The 17,699-nt window shown below is 35.6% G+C and overlaps 1 protein-coding gene across 1 annotated transcript in view; it reads right to left on the bottom strand.

The window, feature by feature from the left end:
* Nucleotides 1-2,551: 2,551 nt before the first annotated feature.
* Nucleotides 2,552-17,699, bottom strand: part of LOC111064956 (voltage-dependent calcium channel type A subunit alpha-1) — a 50,665-nt gene continuing 35,517 nt past the window's right edge. Inside the window, 10 exon segments of the mRNA XM_041595458.1 lie at nucleotides 2,552-3,767; nucleotides 3,842-3,962; nucleotides 3,965-4,079; nucleotides 4,140-4,291; nucleotides 6,614-6,814; nucleotides 7,528-7,691; nucleotides 7,762-7,883; nucleotides 11,122-11,131; nucleotides 11,997-12,217; nucleotides 17,438-17,646. Coding sequence (XP_041451392.1) covers nucleotides 3,617-3,767; nucleotides 3,842-3,962; nucleotides 3,965-4,079; nucleotides 4,140-4,291; nucleotides 6,614-6,814; nucleotides 7,528-7,691; nucleotides 7,762-7,883; nucleotides 11,122-11,131; nucleotides 11,997-12,217; nucleotides 17,438-17,646 — 1,466 coding nt within the window. The 3' untranslated portion in view covers nucleotides 2,552-3,616.

The following is a 17,699-nucleotide window of genomic DNA, read 5'->3' as shown; positions in this document are numbered from 1 at the left end:
GCGATCTTAGACTACGATAAAGGATTCGAAAAGGAATAGATTCGTGTTAAATATACTTATTAACTGAATGAATGGACAACGGAATGATAAAATCGGATTTACAAATATTGTTGTTGTTCGTGTGGAAGTAGTCAAAGGGTGGCACCTTGGAAAAACACGAGTACATGTAGTTATGTACTATACTGTACTGCAATGTACTGTATGTAAGGCAAGCAAAATTGGCGAGCGAGCGAATTTTCTACATTAGATATTATGTGTGTGTGTGTTTTTTTTTTTTGTCATTTTCATTTCTTATTATTTTTTCCCCATTGTTTTAGCTATGGTTTTTTTTTTGTTTGGTTTGTGGTTTTGTTTTTTCGTTTGACACTAGTTTATAGACTATTGTATTGTAAATTGTATAATTATGCATGTACATATGTATGCTTGTGAGTGTATATATATAAATCGCGCTTGGTATGTACGTTTTTGTTTTTTGTTTGGTTGTTTGTTGTTGTATGTATGTATTCGTAATATAATATAATTATTAAAAATGTATGCATTTCTATTTCTCAGTTTTGCTGTATTCGGTTTTCCAGTTGGTTTTGTTGTTTTTTATTTTGTTGGTTTTTGTCGGTATTTTGCCGTATTGCTAAGTTGTTATTACTCGTTAATATGTATAATTATTTTATAGTACATTGCTGTAGTGAACATGGCTAAGTTGGTTTCGGTTTGGTGTTTTTGCTTCTTGCTTGGTTGTCCCATCTTGAATGTTTTTTTAATCACCCTCTGTATGCCTCCTAAAATCCTACTACTCTCCATTAATCGTAATCGTAATCATAATCATACATCATAATCGTATTCGTATTCGTTATCGTAAGTACATTTTGCTGTGTAAATTCGCATAACTGCTCAGCGGTTATAATTATTTACTTAAGTTATGGATTCACTTTTGTTTTTTTTTTTTGTATTAATTACAATATTTGTGCGCTCTTCGATATCCCGTCGTCATATTCCTCATATAATCCAATGATTCGTCGTCTATCTATACACTAACTGGTTGTTTTTTTTTGATTTAGGATCTTATTAGTCAATCATTTGATGTATGTCTTAATGTCCTGATGCACGATCTGCTGTGTCTGCTATATGTCTGCGTTCATGTGATTTCGATTTCGATTCCGAGTGAGTGAGTAAGAAGTGAGTGCGTGGACTGTGTTTTTGTGTGTGTATGAGATTCATATTTGCATTTTTGCATGAGAGCTGGAGGGGTATACGTATTGATACTGGTATCTACATATGAATGTTAATGTCGCTCCGGATATATGTACTCCGAAACTTAAATTGAAAATTAAATAAAAATGCAATCAGACTAAGCAGATTCATATTTCATCCAATAATAAAATGGCAATGCATTAAGGCTTTTTTTGCTCATAAAAGGCAAGATTAGATAGGCGATATCGTATGTATATTTAAACGAGAATATCTATCAGGTATGATTCATCATTTACACTATATATGTAGCTTAAACCTCGCATCATCATCATGTACAGACTTTTTCATTTGCGAACGAATCGGAAATAGTTTTCAACTTCCTGAATTAAAAGTAAGTTCTCTGAATGCAAATTAAAATGAGATTCGTTCGCACACCTTGTTGATTTTTGTATCAGAAAATAAAGTAATGTTCTACTACCATCCTCAAAAGTCTGTACAGACACAGACTATAATTAACATAGATACGTACATATGTACATATGTATGCATGCAGAGCTGGTCGTATGATTGAGAGAGAGGCCTGTGTATATTGTATATTGGTATTGTATTGGGTTTTGATCTTGCATTACTATTGCTATTAGTTATTGTTTTAGTTTATTAGTTTTTAGTTTCTTTTTTAGCTTATGTTCGATTAATCAAAAGAGGGACAGAGAGAGAATATACACGAATGAATGAGAAAATCCTTAGGTATTCAAAATGCGCATTCATTTGTTGTTTGCTATTAAAGTTTAAGTATTTGTTTTGTTTTGTTTTTTTTTGTTTTTCCTTTTCTTTTTTGGGTTTCCGTTTACGTTTCCTGTGTCCGTCTCGGTCGAAAGTTTGTATGTGTATGTGTATGTGTGTGTGTGGTGTATAATCGTAGTCGTAGGTAAATACATTACATACAAAAAAAAAAAAAATTCGATATCTACATTTAAACTTGTATGTACAGGGTGGATAAATATATAATTTTTGCATTTTACATAAAATGTACATAATTGAATTACTAACTTTAAATACAAACAAGACAAAAACGCTTGCAGATTACAGATTCATCGAGCTATATCCTAGATAAACCTACAATGTATAATGTATGCGACGAGTATCCTACAATATTTACTTCCTATTTATGTATGTATATTGTAGACCTACAATCTAAGTATGTTATGCTGTTTTGTTTTTTTTTTTGTTTTTTTGAAATATAGTTCCCTTTTGCTTGGTTGTTTTTCTCTTAGGCAATTTAGTACAATAAAATACACTCTATCATATCATATCATCATTACATATATCATTCATATCTGTCATTGAGTTTGTTGCTATTCCTATACCTATTTATATTCTCTTATTCTCCTCCTGTTACTCCTAGCGATCTTCCATTCTCCTATTCCTTGATCTCTCGTACTTTTTACATCTCATTTCAGTTTCAGTTACAATTAAAGTTACACTTTCAGCGGTTTCTGGTTCTGGCTTCTGTTCATCATCATCATCATCCCCCCTTCCCTTATAGCGTATGATACGAATAGAGCGGATGGTGCGGGTGATGTTGCTGCTGCTGCTGTGATTGCTGTGTCTGTTCTGCTGGCTGGTGATAATGATGGGCTGCTGATGCTGCTGATGCTGTTTGTATCCAACCATCATGTAGATCGGATATAGCATTATAATTAATGTCATTATCCGAATAGATCTTTTTAATAGCTAGTGGTGTTGTTATTGTAATTGGTACTCTTAATATCATTGCTTCGTTTTCATGTTGTCTTGTTGTCCTTGGTGTTGCTGTTGTGGTGTTGTCGATTGCTGTTGTTATTGTTGTTCTAGATCTAGTCCTTGGTATAGTTCCTATGAATTCTTCATAATTAAAGTGGGGCGAGGTTGTTCTTGTTTCCGGCAATGAGATTGCCATCAGTGAGGATTCGTACGGCTTGTGGCAGCATGGTAGCCATTCATGTTGCTGTTGCTGTTCTTGTTGTTCTTGTTGTTGTTGTTGTTGTTGTGATACTAATAGTTGTTGTATTTGCTGTTCATCGTTTGCTCGTTGCGATTGCGGTTGTCGATTTGGGTTTTTTGATTCTTTGTGTAAGCTTTCTTCTCCTTCAGCCAATTTCATGTTGGTGTCTGGTGTTAGTGTGGTGTGGGTGTGGGTTTTGGTGTTGGTGTGGGTTAGTGTTAAAGTGGATCTTGGTACATCTACATACCGATGATTGATTGGTGTTTGTCGGTGTAGGTGTTGGTTCAAGTGTTGGTGTAAGTGTTGGTATTGGTGTTGTTGATTTATGCGTCGTATCGTATCAAAATTGTGATCTAAATTTGGTGCTGAATACGATGAGCATATGGCCTGATGTTATACCCAGATCTGATCCTTTCGATTACGCGATCGCAATCAAAGCCTTTGCTAGCACCAGTCCTCCTCGTCGGAATCGGAATGTCGTGTATTAAGTCCGCTCTTTGGCTTAAAACCATTTAGAACTGGAGATGGCAGTACACGACCTGTTCGGCCCATAGCCAACGCTTGCTCAAACGACAGCGGTGCTATATATTCCAGTCTGAAATAAATATTATAATATTTTAATCGTTCAGAACTTCCGGTCAGTCAGTGTCAGTGATGTAGCCATCTCACCTTTCTCTTTCCACCTCCCTTTCGCGATCACGCTCTCGCTCATACAACTCACGCTCCCGATCTCTGTACTCGAAGCGCAGGTCATACTCGTGCAGGCGATCCCGATCCCGATCCCGATCCTAAGGCGTTCGCGATCCCGCTCGCGATCTCTACTACTATAATACATATCTCTAGGGTCCCGCAGCAGGTCACGATGATGCGGCAGCGAGTGAACACTGTGGGGCGTTGAGTGGTGCGTCTATAAAAGGTTTTAACTATTAGTTAGGTTCCCATTTGATATGAAACTTATTGCACTTACGTGAGTTGGACTCGCATTCAGCTTGGGGAAATTAATGTTGGTTGGCTTGAGCTGCAGTGTTGACGGTTTGCTTGGCGTCGGTGGTAGGCGTCGTCCAATTCCAGCACGACGGGAGGCTAGCGTTGGGTAGCTATGCTGCACATGCGTGCCACCTGTCGGGGTAACACAAGTCACACACAAACGATTAGATTACTTTTCCGTTCAACTGTCCCATCGATTAACCAAACGCAATGTATGTATAGCATAAATCGATGCAAATAAGTTACTAGTAATATTATGTATATATTGTATAGATATGACATTGAACGGTGAGTGCCTACATTGTTCTTTATTGCGCTATCAACATGGGGCAAGACTCATAAAACAACCAAAAATAAAACACGAGTATATACATAAGAAAACAAAATGAATTGCGAACGGATTCGAGTGGAGCATTTTCGGATTTTGAACAATCGTTGTGGAAGTTACATGTACAACAAAACATAAAATATAAGACAAAAATTCGCAGACGGACAAACATATTGATACTCGTATCTTGAATTCCATTTCATTTAGAGAATATTTCAAAAACCGAACATGCTCCCAGGTCTTTAAAGCCCTTCAATTTGCTCAACAAAAGTTGTCCAACGTTTCACATATTTAAATGTAAGAACGCCAAACAGTTTCGAAAATAAATCAAATTAATGTATTCACTGTATATCAGATTGTACGCCAGAAGTATGTCAAGAAAGTGTTATTATTTTTTTTTGTACACTATCTTGAAATACAGACGACCTTGAATATATGAGATATATGCGAACAATAACAGTAACAAGTGTGCTAGAGATTAGAATATATGTATAAATATATGGTACATAGGTTTGTTTGGATGATTCAGGGCTGTGGTGGTCGATCGTTAGCTAGCAAACATGCATGACTGTGGTGGGTACGAACGAGTAAGAGTAAGAGAGAGACAGAGAGAGAGAGAGAGAGAGCGACGAAAACGGATGAAAATCAGAGATTCAAGATATCAACGGAATAGTACGAGTGCAAAATGCTAAGGACAAACATTCACAGATAGTCAAGTTAGAGATAGATATACACACACAAGTCTAGATACTGAAAACACCCAAAAGAAAAAAAAGAAAAAAAAAACTGCATCCCAAATGAAGTATTTCTCTAGTTGTACTTAGTATAATGGCTAATGACAGTCTTTTGACCACCCAAATAGTTTATGAATAAATATATATTATATTTTTTATTATTGTAGAGAAATGCTCGAGAATGAAGCCCTGCCACTTTTACGGGTGTGTAGAACGAGTAGCAGTTGGGCAAAGAAACAAGAAGCAATCTTTAAATAGAGATTCTTGGTCAGTAGGAGGATACGGCCCTAGGATACGCTTGAAACAACTACTAACGAAGGTCATTTCTCCAGCACTGGTAACGTTTTTTTTTTGCGGACCAAAAATAAAGTAGCGAAAAAAATGGTGTTGTATAAGACTAGGCTTTCGCTTTAAGTCCAAAACCCACAATGTCTCTCCCAGAGTTCGTCGAGCGTCCGTGTTCGTGTCCGTGTAATACGGAAGGAATAAGTAGTAGAGTTGCAGTCGTATCTAACCAGACTTGTTGGTAATCTAACGCATTTCAAATATGTTACAACGCGTTGTTAGAATCGAATACAAAATAAAAAAAAAATAATACATAAATAAAAATATAAAAAAACACGTTATTTGCCAGAGATATTCTGTGTGTGGTTTGAGTTCGTTTTTTGAGTATGAGTAATGGGGATGAGGCTGGTCTGTATGTACATGGCACGAGTAGAACCATACATAGTACGAGTTGTGAGTATACGAGTTGAGTATAATATAAGAGTATTAGGTGGGGTGGGTGGTAGTATAACGTATATGGGCATCTAGGAGAGAAATGAAATGAAAAACGATGAACTGCTGCGTAACGCTAGGAGTAGTAACAAGAGTACGAGTACGAATAGTTGAGTACATATTTGATTGATTGATTGATTGATTGATGGGTTTTTTGGTTGTTGCTTGTTCGAGATGGTAAAACGCTCGCAGTTCTGAGAGCGAGAGGCTGTTGTGGTGTGGTTTATGTATTAAACAAACTATTCTGTTGTTTAAAGCTTATGATTGACTGATTGATTGTTTGACTGATTGATTGATTGATTGATTGAACGTCTTGGCATGACAATTACATGTACATGTTAAGCATGTATTTGGCAACTATGTACGAATACGAATTAGTTAGTTACGAGTAAGCATGTCTGAGATCTGATTTGATGTTGTTGGTAAAAGTAGAAATATGATTGAAGAAATTTGTGTAGAAGAAAGTAGTACTAGCATATATAGAAACAAATTTGTTGATTTGATTTTGATTTGATTTGATTTGATTTGTAGCTTGATTTTTCGATTTTAGTTTTAGATTTTGATCATTTTGATTTGATTTGTTTGGACTTTAGATAACAAGTGCTAAAGATGTACCCATATCAATCCCATAACCAAGTCTGTCTCGTTCACGCATCTCCTGAAGTCGAGCGGGACTCGGCGATCGTGACCTTTGACATAGACTTGTTGTCCCATATGTGGGATAAGGCAGTTGAGTGCGTTTACTGCGAGACAAATGACCACCATAACGAGAAGGCGAAGGCGAACGGGCCGGACTTGTCGATGCTGACCATGAACCTATATTGTACATATAACAACAATAATAAAGAAAAAGAACGCAATAATTAAGGATGTCGGGGCACAACAGTTTACGTATTTTTGGTTTTTGGTTTTTTCTTTTTTTGTTATTTTGTTTAGGTATTTTTTTGTTCAAGAAATTGCATTAATTTTGATAGTAATGTATGTATCTTTTTTCTTTTTTTTTGGTTTCTCCTTCTCCGATTAATTTTTGTTTGAAATAGGAAAACGAAAACGATATCGATTAATAATCGAACAAACTTAGGACAGAACCAAAACGAAAAGTAAATATTTATTTATTTGGAATATATATGTTGTATTTGGTATCAAAAAGATTTTCGTTTAAGGCTATTGGAATTGTAGACATATATATCTGCATATAACTAAGATACTACAAAATAGATAAAAAAGATGCCCCGGCAAATGCCGAATCCTTGCTTGGTCACTCTGTGTGTACCCATTGTAAGCACGAATAAATAAATAACTGAACTGATATGTAGCTCTCGAATTAAAGATGGGGTTAGTTTTAGGATAAACATCAAATACGGACCGACAATTCTGAATTTTCTGTATAGTTTTCCAAGTACTATATATTTGTATTTTAATTTAATTTTTGATTTATATATGCGCTGCGCTTACAACAAGCACACATACGGAATCATTTAGCTGTATAAGCTTACAATAGATGCAGTTCTGATCAAAACAATAAATACCTCTTGGATACCGCGGATGGCTGTTGCCATGCCTAGGATGACGTGTCTCCTTGACCATCTCTACAACATTAGATACGGTATCGGAGAATCCGATATCATGATGTATATATTGATGGCCACGTCGACGAGGACTTGGAGATCTGACAAGTGGCGAGCCATTGTGCCTGCAAAAGGAAACAGACATAAATACATTAAGCATGAGGTGAGGCCAGGCAAGGGCATAGAAATACTCACCTCAAACTAGGCGATCGCCGATGGCCGTTCATGTACGAATGTCCAGGATGTAAATGGCCAGCATCGGCACCGGTAAGCGACTCCTGTGAAGGACGTCTAGACGCATCTTGCAGCTCCAGCATCTGTTCGAAAGAGTTTGACAAATGGCATTGTGTTACATCAGTTCTACAATCCATGAATGACCACCACTTGAAATCAGTCTATTTTTTATTCATTTCTTTTTTGTTTCTTTTCGAGTTCTTTTCTAGATCAGGGAGTGTTGTATAGGCTATACGAATTGATTACGAATTGGTTACGAATCGTTGTTGTTGACCGATTTCTCATGGATTTCATTCATTGCTCGGGGTTCACAGCATACAGAGGAGTATTTCTGTGTACATATCTGGAGTATACATTAAGAACTACAATTGTTTGCTCCCATGCTCCTTATAGGAGCTTATAGGTACGCAAAATATACATATACAAGTATATATATATATGTAGATATGTTTGGTATATAAAAGCTACAAAATAAATATACATTGAGACATGTATGCTTACTTTGCTGAGTACTATGGGTTGAGTATATGGGGGGGGGAAGGGGGATACGTGTATATGGGTGGGTAGTTATATATATAATCAAAACAAATATTAAGCAAATATTAATTACTTTCACTGCAACAAAAATACATATCCAAATGCGGTTTCAATTGTACTAGATTGAAGTATTCAAAAGGTTCTCAAATGCAGGATAATTATAATTACGGTTTTAGATATTTATTATGTATTGTAGAGATTTGATTAAACCTATTTATAGGGGGCGTGTGTAACATTTAAACAATTCCATACACTACATTGGGCGGGGTACGGGGGTAGTATACATATTACATATATATACTGGAACACATTTGGTTTCGTTTCTTTAGGGTTTTTGTTTTCACAGTAAGTAGCAGCTAATCGTAGTTGTTCTTTGTTTGTTTTTATATCTGTTTGTATCTGAACACTATCTCGTTCTCGTTGAGTTGAGTTGAGTTTCGTTTTACTTAATATGCCAATTTGATTGTTTGTTTTGTTACCCAGATCGATCTACATTTGTAATTTAGAATAGTTTGTCCTATATTTATGATATGGTCTCGTACAAATAAATCAATAACTCAATGGAAATCAAAAGTAAATATAAATCGATTGGTGGTTATCGCTATCTACACTCTATAGAGAGGCTATCTACATGGCTGTGGTGGTTGGTTTGGTGGTGGAGGTAGAGGTGGAGTGACTGTCGATAGCATTCCGTGTCGTATGGTGGTTTAAAGCAGTGCGAAAGCGGCGCAAGCGATTCCGAAGCAAAGCCAAGACAGAATCAATCACAAAATAAAACTAAGCTATATTTTACACTACATATAAAGGTACATTATGTACAAGCATGCAGACTACAAGTGTGTGAATTCCTAGGATATACAGATGTATGTATATACAGATTTAATATAGATGTGTTCGTATGAGTTAGTATGGTTGGGAGGTCAAGTCCTGTATCCTTTTCCATTATCCGAGCTTTACTTACCACAACAATCGAATATTGCTCGAAGGGGGAACGGGTACTCACTCGTGTGTTCGTGGGACTTACGATAGTGTCAAAGTGTACATAATATTACGCTCGAATCGAGTACAAAAACAATTACTACGTACACATAAAGCCACCATCGCTTTGTGTATTCATCTAGGAGAATATTAGGGCTAGAAATCTGTATCTGAATCGATCTGAATTTTCTGTGGTTGGCTTTAGCTCTAGCAAAAATACAAATCATAGTTAAGCTATACAATTTAGTAGTAGGTACTAGCAACTGATTATATACCAACAATATATGTATAGAGTAAATTTCTATCAAAGAAAAATTAAACAAGTGGTTTGGTTCCCTTGGGCCGGGCATATCCTTTTTCTCAGTATCTTAGTATCACAAAGTAATATTTCCAATTCCAATGTTCTTGTACTCTTGGCTTTATGTGTACGTAGAAAAGTCTATATAGCGATTGGATTAATTGATTTGTTTTTGGGGTGGAAGTCGAATGATTGTTGCCGGAATGATGAGACAAGAAGAGTTAGAACCGCCAACTTGTACCACTGATATTGTATCTTGTTTGAGATTGTTTTTGAGGCAAGAGTCGCACAAAGGACAACTGTATCGATATTCGATTTCGTTTGTGAAATGAATGATGGGGATTTTTTGGTGAATCAATTCATACAGACGTATTGCATTGCAGACAGGTGGGTATGGTACATGAAAACAAAAAGTTCTTATGCATATACGACTAATATTACCACTAGTTTTGCTTCAAGTGAGTAGGATTATTGCTTGCCAACTAATCGGTAAATCGGTGAAGAGGTGGTCGCACACTCGTTGGGAAAATATTATCTATACGATTACAAGTCCGCTAGTTAACTAGTAGTCCAGCCATTCGTTAATCTTCAACCAAAACCACTCAACGACTCGATGATAGATAGAAAATAAATGAATTTGGAACCAAGGGTTGTGGTTTATACATAGATCATACGACTAGCAGGATGGGGATTGGATCTGTTGGGAGGGGGGAGGTGGACTATCGTTGAGTGGTGCCCTCGGTTCGGTCCACCGTTTTTTTTTTGTTTGTTTGTTTCTTCAACACTTTTTGCCCAAGGAACGAGAACGAACGAACGAACGAGTACGCCTACGAGTACATTGTACATGTACGAGTACGAGTACGAGAGTATTTGGTTATACAATACGAGATCAACGATCAAAAATTACAACATTGAGTACGAGTACGAGTACTAAGCGAAGATTGCGTTTCTAACGGTTTTCAAATAATTGCTATGCAACATTTATGTATGTACGAGTAGTAGTTTTTTTTTTAGTAGTAGTAGTAGTACTATTTTAGTAAACGCAAATTGAAGACTTATTTGTATATTAAGTTTGGGGGGTACACACAGCACATACACACACACACACAAACACACACACACAGTACACATAATGTATGCTTGTACAATGGTATGATACATAGGTATCGTTACATCGTGGTGGAATATGACGAGCGCACTTTTGAGTGGAGAGTAGAGTGCGTGGGCGTGTGTGTGTGTGTGTGTGTGTGTATTCAAAGGTAGTAGTAGTAGTAGTAAGTGGTTTTTGTAAGTACTAGTGTTTTACTTTTACGCCTTAATTTGGTTTTTTTGTGAACAACATTTATATTCGGAAACGGATTATGGACACAAAGAGTATTCACATATATATTCATATAATATACACAATTAGTTATTAGTCTTGGTTTTTTTTTGTTTTTTTTTTAGTAAAATGTTCGATAAATGTTCATAGATTGGTTTACCGCTTGGAGTTTATCAAACTTATTCACCTTTTTGGTTCTGAAATATTTAAAAATTAGAAGAAAAACAATTTACTTATGTCAATGTAGGAATGTACAAAAATCACAAAGAGTAGTAGTTCTTGTGGTTAGTTTTGTTTGGTTTTTGGTTGGTTTTTTGATGGCAGTGTTGGTAGTAGGGTTAGTAGTAATTGTATTGTTGTGAAGCGAATGTTTTGTCTAATCCTTAAATACCCATACACATTTACATATGTCTAGAATGTTATGCTTATGCATTTATGCGCATGGTTTCTCATGATCATGATATGATCCATTTCCAGAGCAATTAACTCTTCATGAAAATGTTGCAACTGAACTGAAACAGAAGACTTTCTTGCTATGCAAGTTGACGATATAAATGTAATCATCTTAAAGATTTTTTTTACATTGATTTTAAGATGGAAGATTACAAAAATGCAGTACTGTATTTGAAGTAATTATTCGGATATATTTATCCTATGGTAGTAGTGCTGGAACTCTTTACAATGGAATGGGTACAACTAGTACGTCGGAGCAGTGCAAAAGCAGTATTAAATAATGCTTAAACAAGCACTAGAGTTTAGAGTCTTCAAATTACAGTTTAGCATTTTTAACTTAATGAAATATGCGAAATACATATGTGAAAGGATTTCATTTCAGTTTAAACAGGAGTTACATTTGAATTTGGACATATGTCTGATGGTTTTCAAGGTGGATTTATAGATGAGCGTGCAATGCTGAATAGTGAGGATGATGCTGATGCTGATGCTGAGGATGATGCGCTGTTGATGACGATTGCGGATGGCGGATGGCTGAGGGCTGATGGGTGATGGCGTTTGGCACTTTTACGGATTATAGTTAAGATTTGAAGCTTGTTTGTAAATTACCTAACTGATCGCTTTCTGATCGTACTCCGCCGTGCTAGTGTTGCCAAACTGTTGTGTTCGGCATCACCGTTTGCGTGGTGGTGATGGTGCGTGCTCGCTAACAAATGTGTCTGTGAGTTGGCGGCTCCTTCCCCATTCGCCTCGAAGCTTATGGAATTCTGACGCGATCCTCCTTTGTCGAGGGCGGCCATATCGAGCAGGCAGTTAAAGAATGATTGTTTCTATGTTTTTTTTGTTTTTGTTTTTCGATATCGACATTCGAATTGCCATTTGTTAAAGTTTTCGTTTCCGTTTCGTTTTGTTTCGTTTAGTTCGTTCAGTGTGGTTTTTTGTTGTTTTTTTTTTTGTTTTCGTTTTTTAATTATTTTTAGGATTTGTTGCAGATTTCAAATTTGATTGATTGTTGCATTGGTTGCAATGGTTAATCGGTAGTTGTTTATTGTAGATACAGTTGTTGTATTTTTTGTTGTTGAGTTGTTGTTGTTGTTGAAGTTGGGTGAGTGGTGATAGTATTTTTGATATTGATATTTATGGTAACATTGCAACGCATTAGGATTGGTTTTTGTATTTGTATTTGTTTTTTTTGTTTTGTTTTTGTATTTTCATAAGCATTAAAAATGGAATGTAAGAATTATTATAGAATAATTGTAAAGATGTAAGTAAGAGTTTTGGTTTTTAGTACAGAACGAAAAAAGTATCATTAAACATAAATCATAATCGGAAAATTAGTATCATAAGTAAATCTCATATACATATGTATAGTACATATATAGTTATATACATATGCACGCATATAATATAATATATAAGGGAAAATAGCGCTTTTTTGCTGAATATATTGGATTCCTTTATATTGGAAAGATATATAGGTTTTTGGTTTTGTATTTGGTTTGTAGGTATATATGTATATATTGTATATGGCATAGCATTTCGAGATGTGTCAAGCTCTATGCGGAATGTGTTGGTAGGATGTAGAGTAGAGAGATGTTTTATTGTTGTTGTAAGGTTGTAAGTTAAGGTCTGTAATTATTGTTGTTATGTATGCTTGGATGCTTTCGCATGGGATGTTTTTTTTTTTTTTAAGTAAGTTAAGTAGCTTAAAAGAGAGAGACTTGCTGGTTACGTTTAAAACATGCGCAAACTTTTGTACAACTCACTAGGATTTGAAGAAAATCTAAGTAGTACCGCTAGTATTATGAGAATTATTATTATTTCTAATTTTTTGGATTGATTATTGATCGTAAATTATTTTGTGTGTGCCAATTTATAGAGAATGGTGGAGCCACGGAACAGGTGAAACTCGAATTGAATCTGTTCCGTTTGATAACAAAAAAAATAAACACTAGTTTTAAAAACTAAAAATAAATGAAAAACATAAATTCATTTTCTTCAAAGGTATTGCTAGCATTTCTAAGTTTTAGATTATAGATTCAGCTGCTGTTTGCTAGCGCTCTTATTTTAAGTTTGATTTTTGTTTTTCGCATGCTTTCGTTTCATTGATTTAGTTTCAGTCTTTAGTTTGATGATTGATTGTATTGCCTTTATGTAAGCATGCCTAAATGAGCGCCAAAATGCTACAAGGAAACTCAATGGCAGATCGACAACTGAACAAAACATATTAAATATAGGACATTTGCCTGATCATCGCACTGATCCTACAGATCTATCTCTTCTTCTAATTATATTTCTTTTTTGTTCTCTTTCTCGGATTCCTCTTTTATACACGGGTATACATCAATTCAATTGGTTCTATTCATTTTTGTTTGGATTGTTATTACAATAGCAATCGGCATAGATTTATAATGATTTATTTATGTTTATTCAGATTCGCATTGGTTGTGGTATTTTTGACAGCTCTAAAACTGTTTGTGGATTACAGGGGATTAGTTATTGTATTGCATCGATAGATTATGGCCATTGTGGCCTCTATTTTCTCTATGGGTTTGCAAGTTGTGTGTGTGTGTGTGGTGTTTGTTTTTTGTTAGGTGCAAAAGTCGATTCAAACTTGGAAAACAGGTGCACTAGTATTCGAAAGATGCTGAACAAAAGTGTGTGGAACTATGTTAAATCAAAGGCAACAAGTCATCCGTTTTTTTTTTTTTTTTGTTTTCTTTTTTTGCAGGCGCAAATGCAGCAGCATACACATGGTTAGTCCTTCAGAATTGTATGGGGGAAATGCGGCAAACCCCACTTTAATCTTAAAAACCTTGTAATTCATTTTGAGCATCATTGGAAATGATTAAACATACGTTTAATCTTGAATGTGTCAGACATTTCTGGATATTAATAAGCACATCTGCTTTATGATGTTTTTTTATCGATCTTTTTTGTGTTTCTATTAATTTTCAATTGGACCAACCCAGTCTTGGATATGTAAAGGGGTATGGGGTATATAAAGGGGTATAAAGGGGTATATGAACTCAAATCGATGCATAAAATATGCTCTAAAATAACAGATTTCATAGGTTGAAAAGGTATCTCAGACCAAATAGGGTTTGCACAGGCATTTATGTACTTCTCTTTGAACACTCTTTGTCTTAAAATATTTTTATATGTACATATGTATATATATTTGTAAAATATTTTGTATCATTTATGATCTGTATCAGGGGTTCCTGCCATTTTCATACTTTCACATTATGAAAAAAAAAGGAAAAACCTTTTTGAGGGGAATTAAGCGATCGATGGCTTGGGTGTCTGGGGTATATCCATGGGCGAGCAGCATCTAAGATGTGCCAGAGGGGATCCAGAAGCAAGCATCGTTTCTAGGGGCGCATATCGCTTGCACTATGGAAAGCACAGTCCCCGAATGGAGAGAGAGGAGTCGGGTCTAGAGTGTACGATTTATTATGGTGTGTAAAGCGAAACATGACCATAGCATTGCAGTTGGGTGTTGCTCTACGGTTTGATAATATTATATAGTATATTTTGAATATAGGTATTTGTAGTATGCATTGTGGGGCAGGCTTATTATGCTGGATTTCCTAGTTATATTAATGCACATTCCTAGGCGAGTATGTATGTACACATGCCTCTAGCCGATAAGAGAGATTTATTGATTGATTGATTGAGAAAGAGAGAGAGAGTGGTTGGTTGATTGGTGGTAAGAGCAGTACAAGAGAGTAGTGTAAGTGGAGTAGGAGGAGCTTCAAAAAAGGCGAAAGCAAAATCAAGCGAAAATTTGCATAGGCATAGGCATATATATCTATGTAAATATATAGAATATATACCGGCTCCTCGACGGCCGTTGGGCTATATTTACGCTCGTCATCGTCTTCCGGTTTCTTCCGCTATCATTGCCATTTGCGATTTGCGATTTGCCATTTGCGATTAGCATATTGTATTTGCCATTTGTATTTGTAAATGGTATTTTGTGGGGTCCAATTACAATGTTAAAATTGAGAAATTCATTGTTTCAAATTCAGTTTGTTTCAGATTCAATTTTTTTTTGTTATTGTTGGGTTTTATGTGTTTTGTGCACAGGATAACAGGATAACAGATAGAACACAATTTCATTAATTATTTCGACACGTGTGTATTTGTATGTGTTTAGTGGGTGTGTTTGGGGATGTGCCCTCCCTGTGCCAGTATACAGTATAGAACCCGCCTCTAAGAGGTAAAAAACCTTCAATTATCGCCAGATACGTGATTGTTGTCTTTGTGTTTGTTTAATCAAATGGCAAACCTCTAGGAATATATCTAAGAATATCAATAGGTAGGTTTACTTACAGATCTAAGAACTTGTTTCTGATACTAAACAACGAACAATATACAATCGCAAACAATCGAGTGGTAGTAAAGTAAATTACGTAAACTCTTCAATTTCTACCGAATACGAGTATATGTATATGTAGATTATATTTTTCGTTATATATGCATTATACGAGTATACTTATAGATAGATCGACTTTCTACAAATACAGTACTCATTGCTCTCAATAATTAACGTTCTGTAGGAGTTACTGAAATACGAGTTTACTCTTTGTCATCCCAAATGGGTTGCAACATTTTCTGTTTAGATTTTTCCGATTCATTGTCGATTATATAGGTATTTGATTTTCGATTGCAATTTCGATCTGGAGTGAAGAAAACTATGCATCCCGTGTCTGCACACAGCTGCCCATAACAATAATAATATTAATTGTAAATACGAAATTTAGAATTTGTGTGTGTGTTGATCTGAAGATCTGAACGGATAGGTGGCACAATTATGGGCAGCTTCTTGTGGTGCATTGACTATTTATTCTTGGGATTTTTTTTTCACTCGCTTTCACATCCAAGGTATGTGTGCAACATACATACAAAAATAATATATATATTTTAGGTAGGTAGTATTGTATATACAAATGTGATAAAACATGAGGTTGCATATAAAATTAATTATATACCTCCTTCCAGTTCTGCGTATATTTTTTTTCGTTTCGTTTCGGTTTTTTTTTTTGTTTTTGTATTTTTTTGATATAGTTTTTTTTTCATAGTTGGTTTTTTTTTTGTTTGTTGTAGTTTTTCGTTTGGGGGTTTTTTTTTTTGTTCAATGAGAGTTAGAGAGGTTCATTGTAAATCCGTATGAGAAGAGAAATCATAATATTACATATTTATTCCAAGTCATATAAATATTTCATTATATAGATTTTTGTTGTTGTGTGTGTGGTTATTGTTTATGTTTTTGTTTATGTTTATGTTTTTGTTTCATTGTCATTTGTTTCAGTAGAGTGTGTTGTGTTTTTTTAGTGTGTTGTGTGTTTGGTATTAGGGAATTGAAACGTTTTCCAATCCACAACTCCAATGCAAATTCCAATTCTGTTCTGGCTACAGTGTCTATTTCTTTTTTTTTTTAGTAGTAGTTAGTTTTGTGCTTTGAAGATAATTAGAGTATCTGGTAGTTAGATCGATAGTTAAGTTGTTCATGGATAGGTAGTTTGCTTATGTACAATCTGTGACTGTGGGGGGACAGCACAATGTCTAGGACTTAGACTTACATATGATAGACTTATATCATTACATGAAAAATAGCAGCAAGAAATAGTAGTCGCAACCACTTTCGCTCTTCGGTGGTGCAATTTCAAACAAAACAACGAATCGAAACAAAAAATAAAGCAAAAGAACAGAAACTCATATCAAAAATCATCCAGAGATTATTCCCAACTGGATGGTTGTTGGTTGGACCCTTGGATACGTATGTATTCCAGAGAAGCTCCTAACGACACTTTATTTATTTTTGTTTTTTTTTTTGGCACTTAACATACGAGTATTCTGGATGATTATCATGTGATTATCATTATCATATCTGACCAGGGCTAGAGGGTGGATAGGGTTCGGGCTTCCTATCCACTCCGTTTAATTTCGACTAGAGTTGTACATTTTGTGTGTGGGGGGATTGAGGGGCCAGAGTTTTTTGGGGAAGGGGGTAATTGTGGAATTATGTGCTAGAGTTGACTTACCGGCATGCCCGAATCAATCTGGCCGAACCTCGTGTTACGCCAGGACTCCAGTATGAGGAACCCAGCGTAGATTTTACCAACTGAAAGCTTCCCCTTATTCAGCTGATCGAGCGGTGGCACCAGCAGATTCAGCATCTTCTTCGCCTGCAGTGGCCAAATGTTCGTAATGGTTTCCCTGAGCTCCATGTCCGCCTGATCCATCTCCTCAGCTAAACGCGTAAAGTACAAGCAAATAAATATATTAATGTAGATATAATATAGA

The sequence above is a fragment of the Drosophila obscura genome, unplaced genomic scaffold (assembly GCF_018151105.1).
Source record: "Drosophila obscura isolate BZ-5 IFL unplaced genomic scaffold, ASM1815110v1 contig_73, whole genome shotgun sequence".
Lineage (NCBI taxonomy): Eukaryota > Metazoa > Arthropoda > Insecta > Diptera > Drosophilidae > Drosophila > Drosophila obscura.
This window is presented reverse-complemented; position numbering and strand designations above follow the sequence as displayed.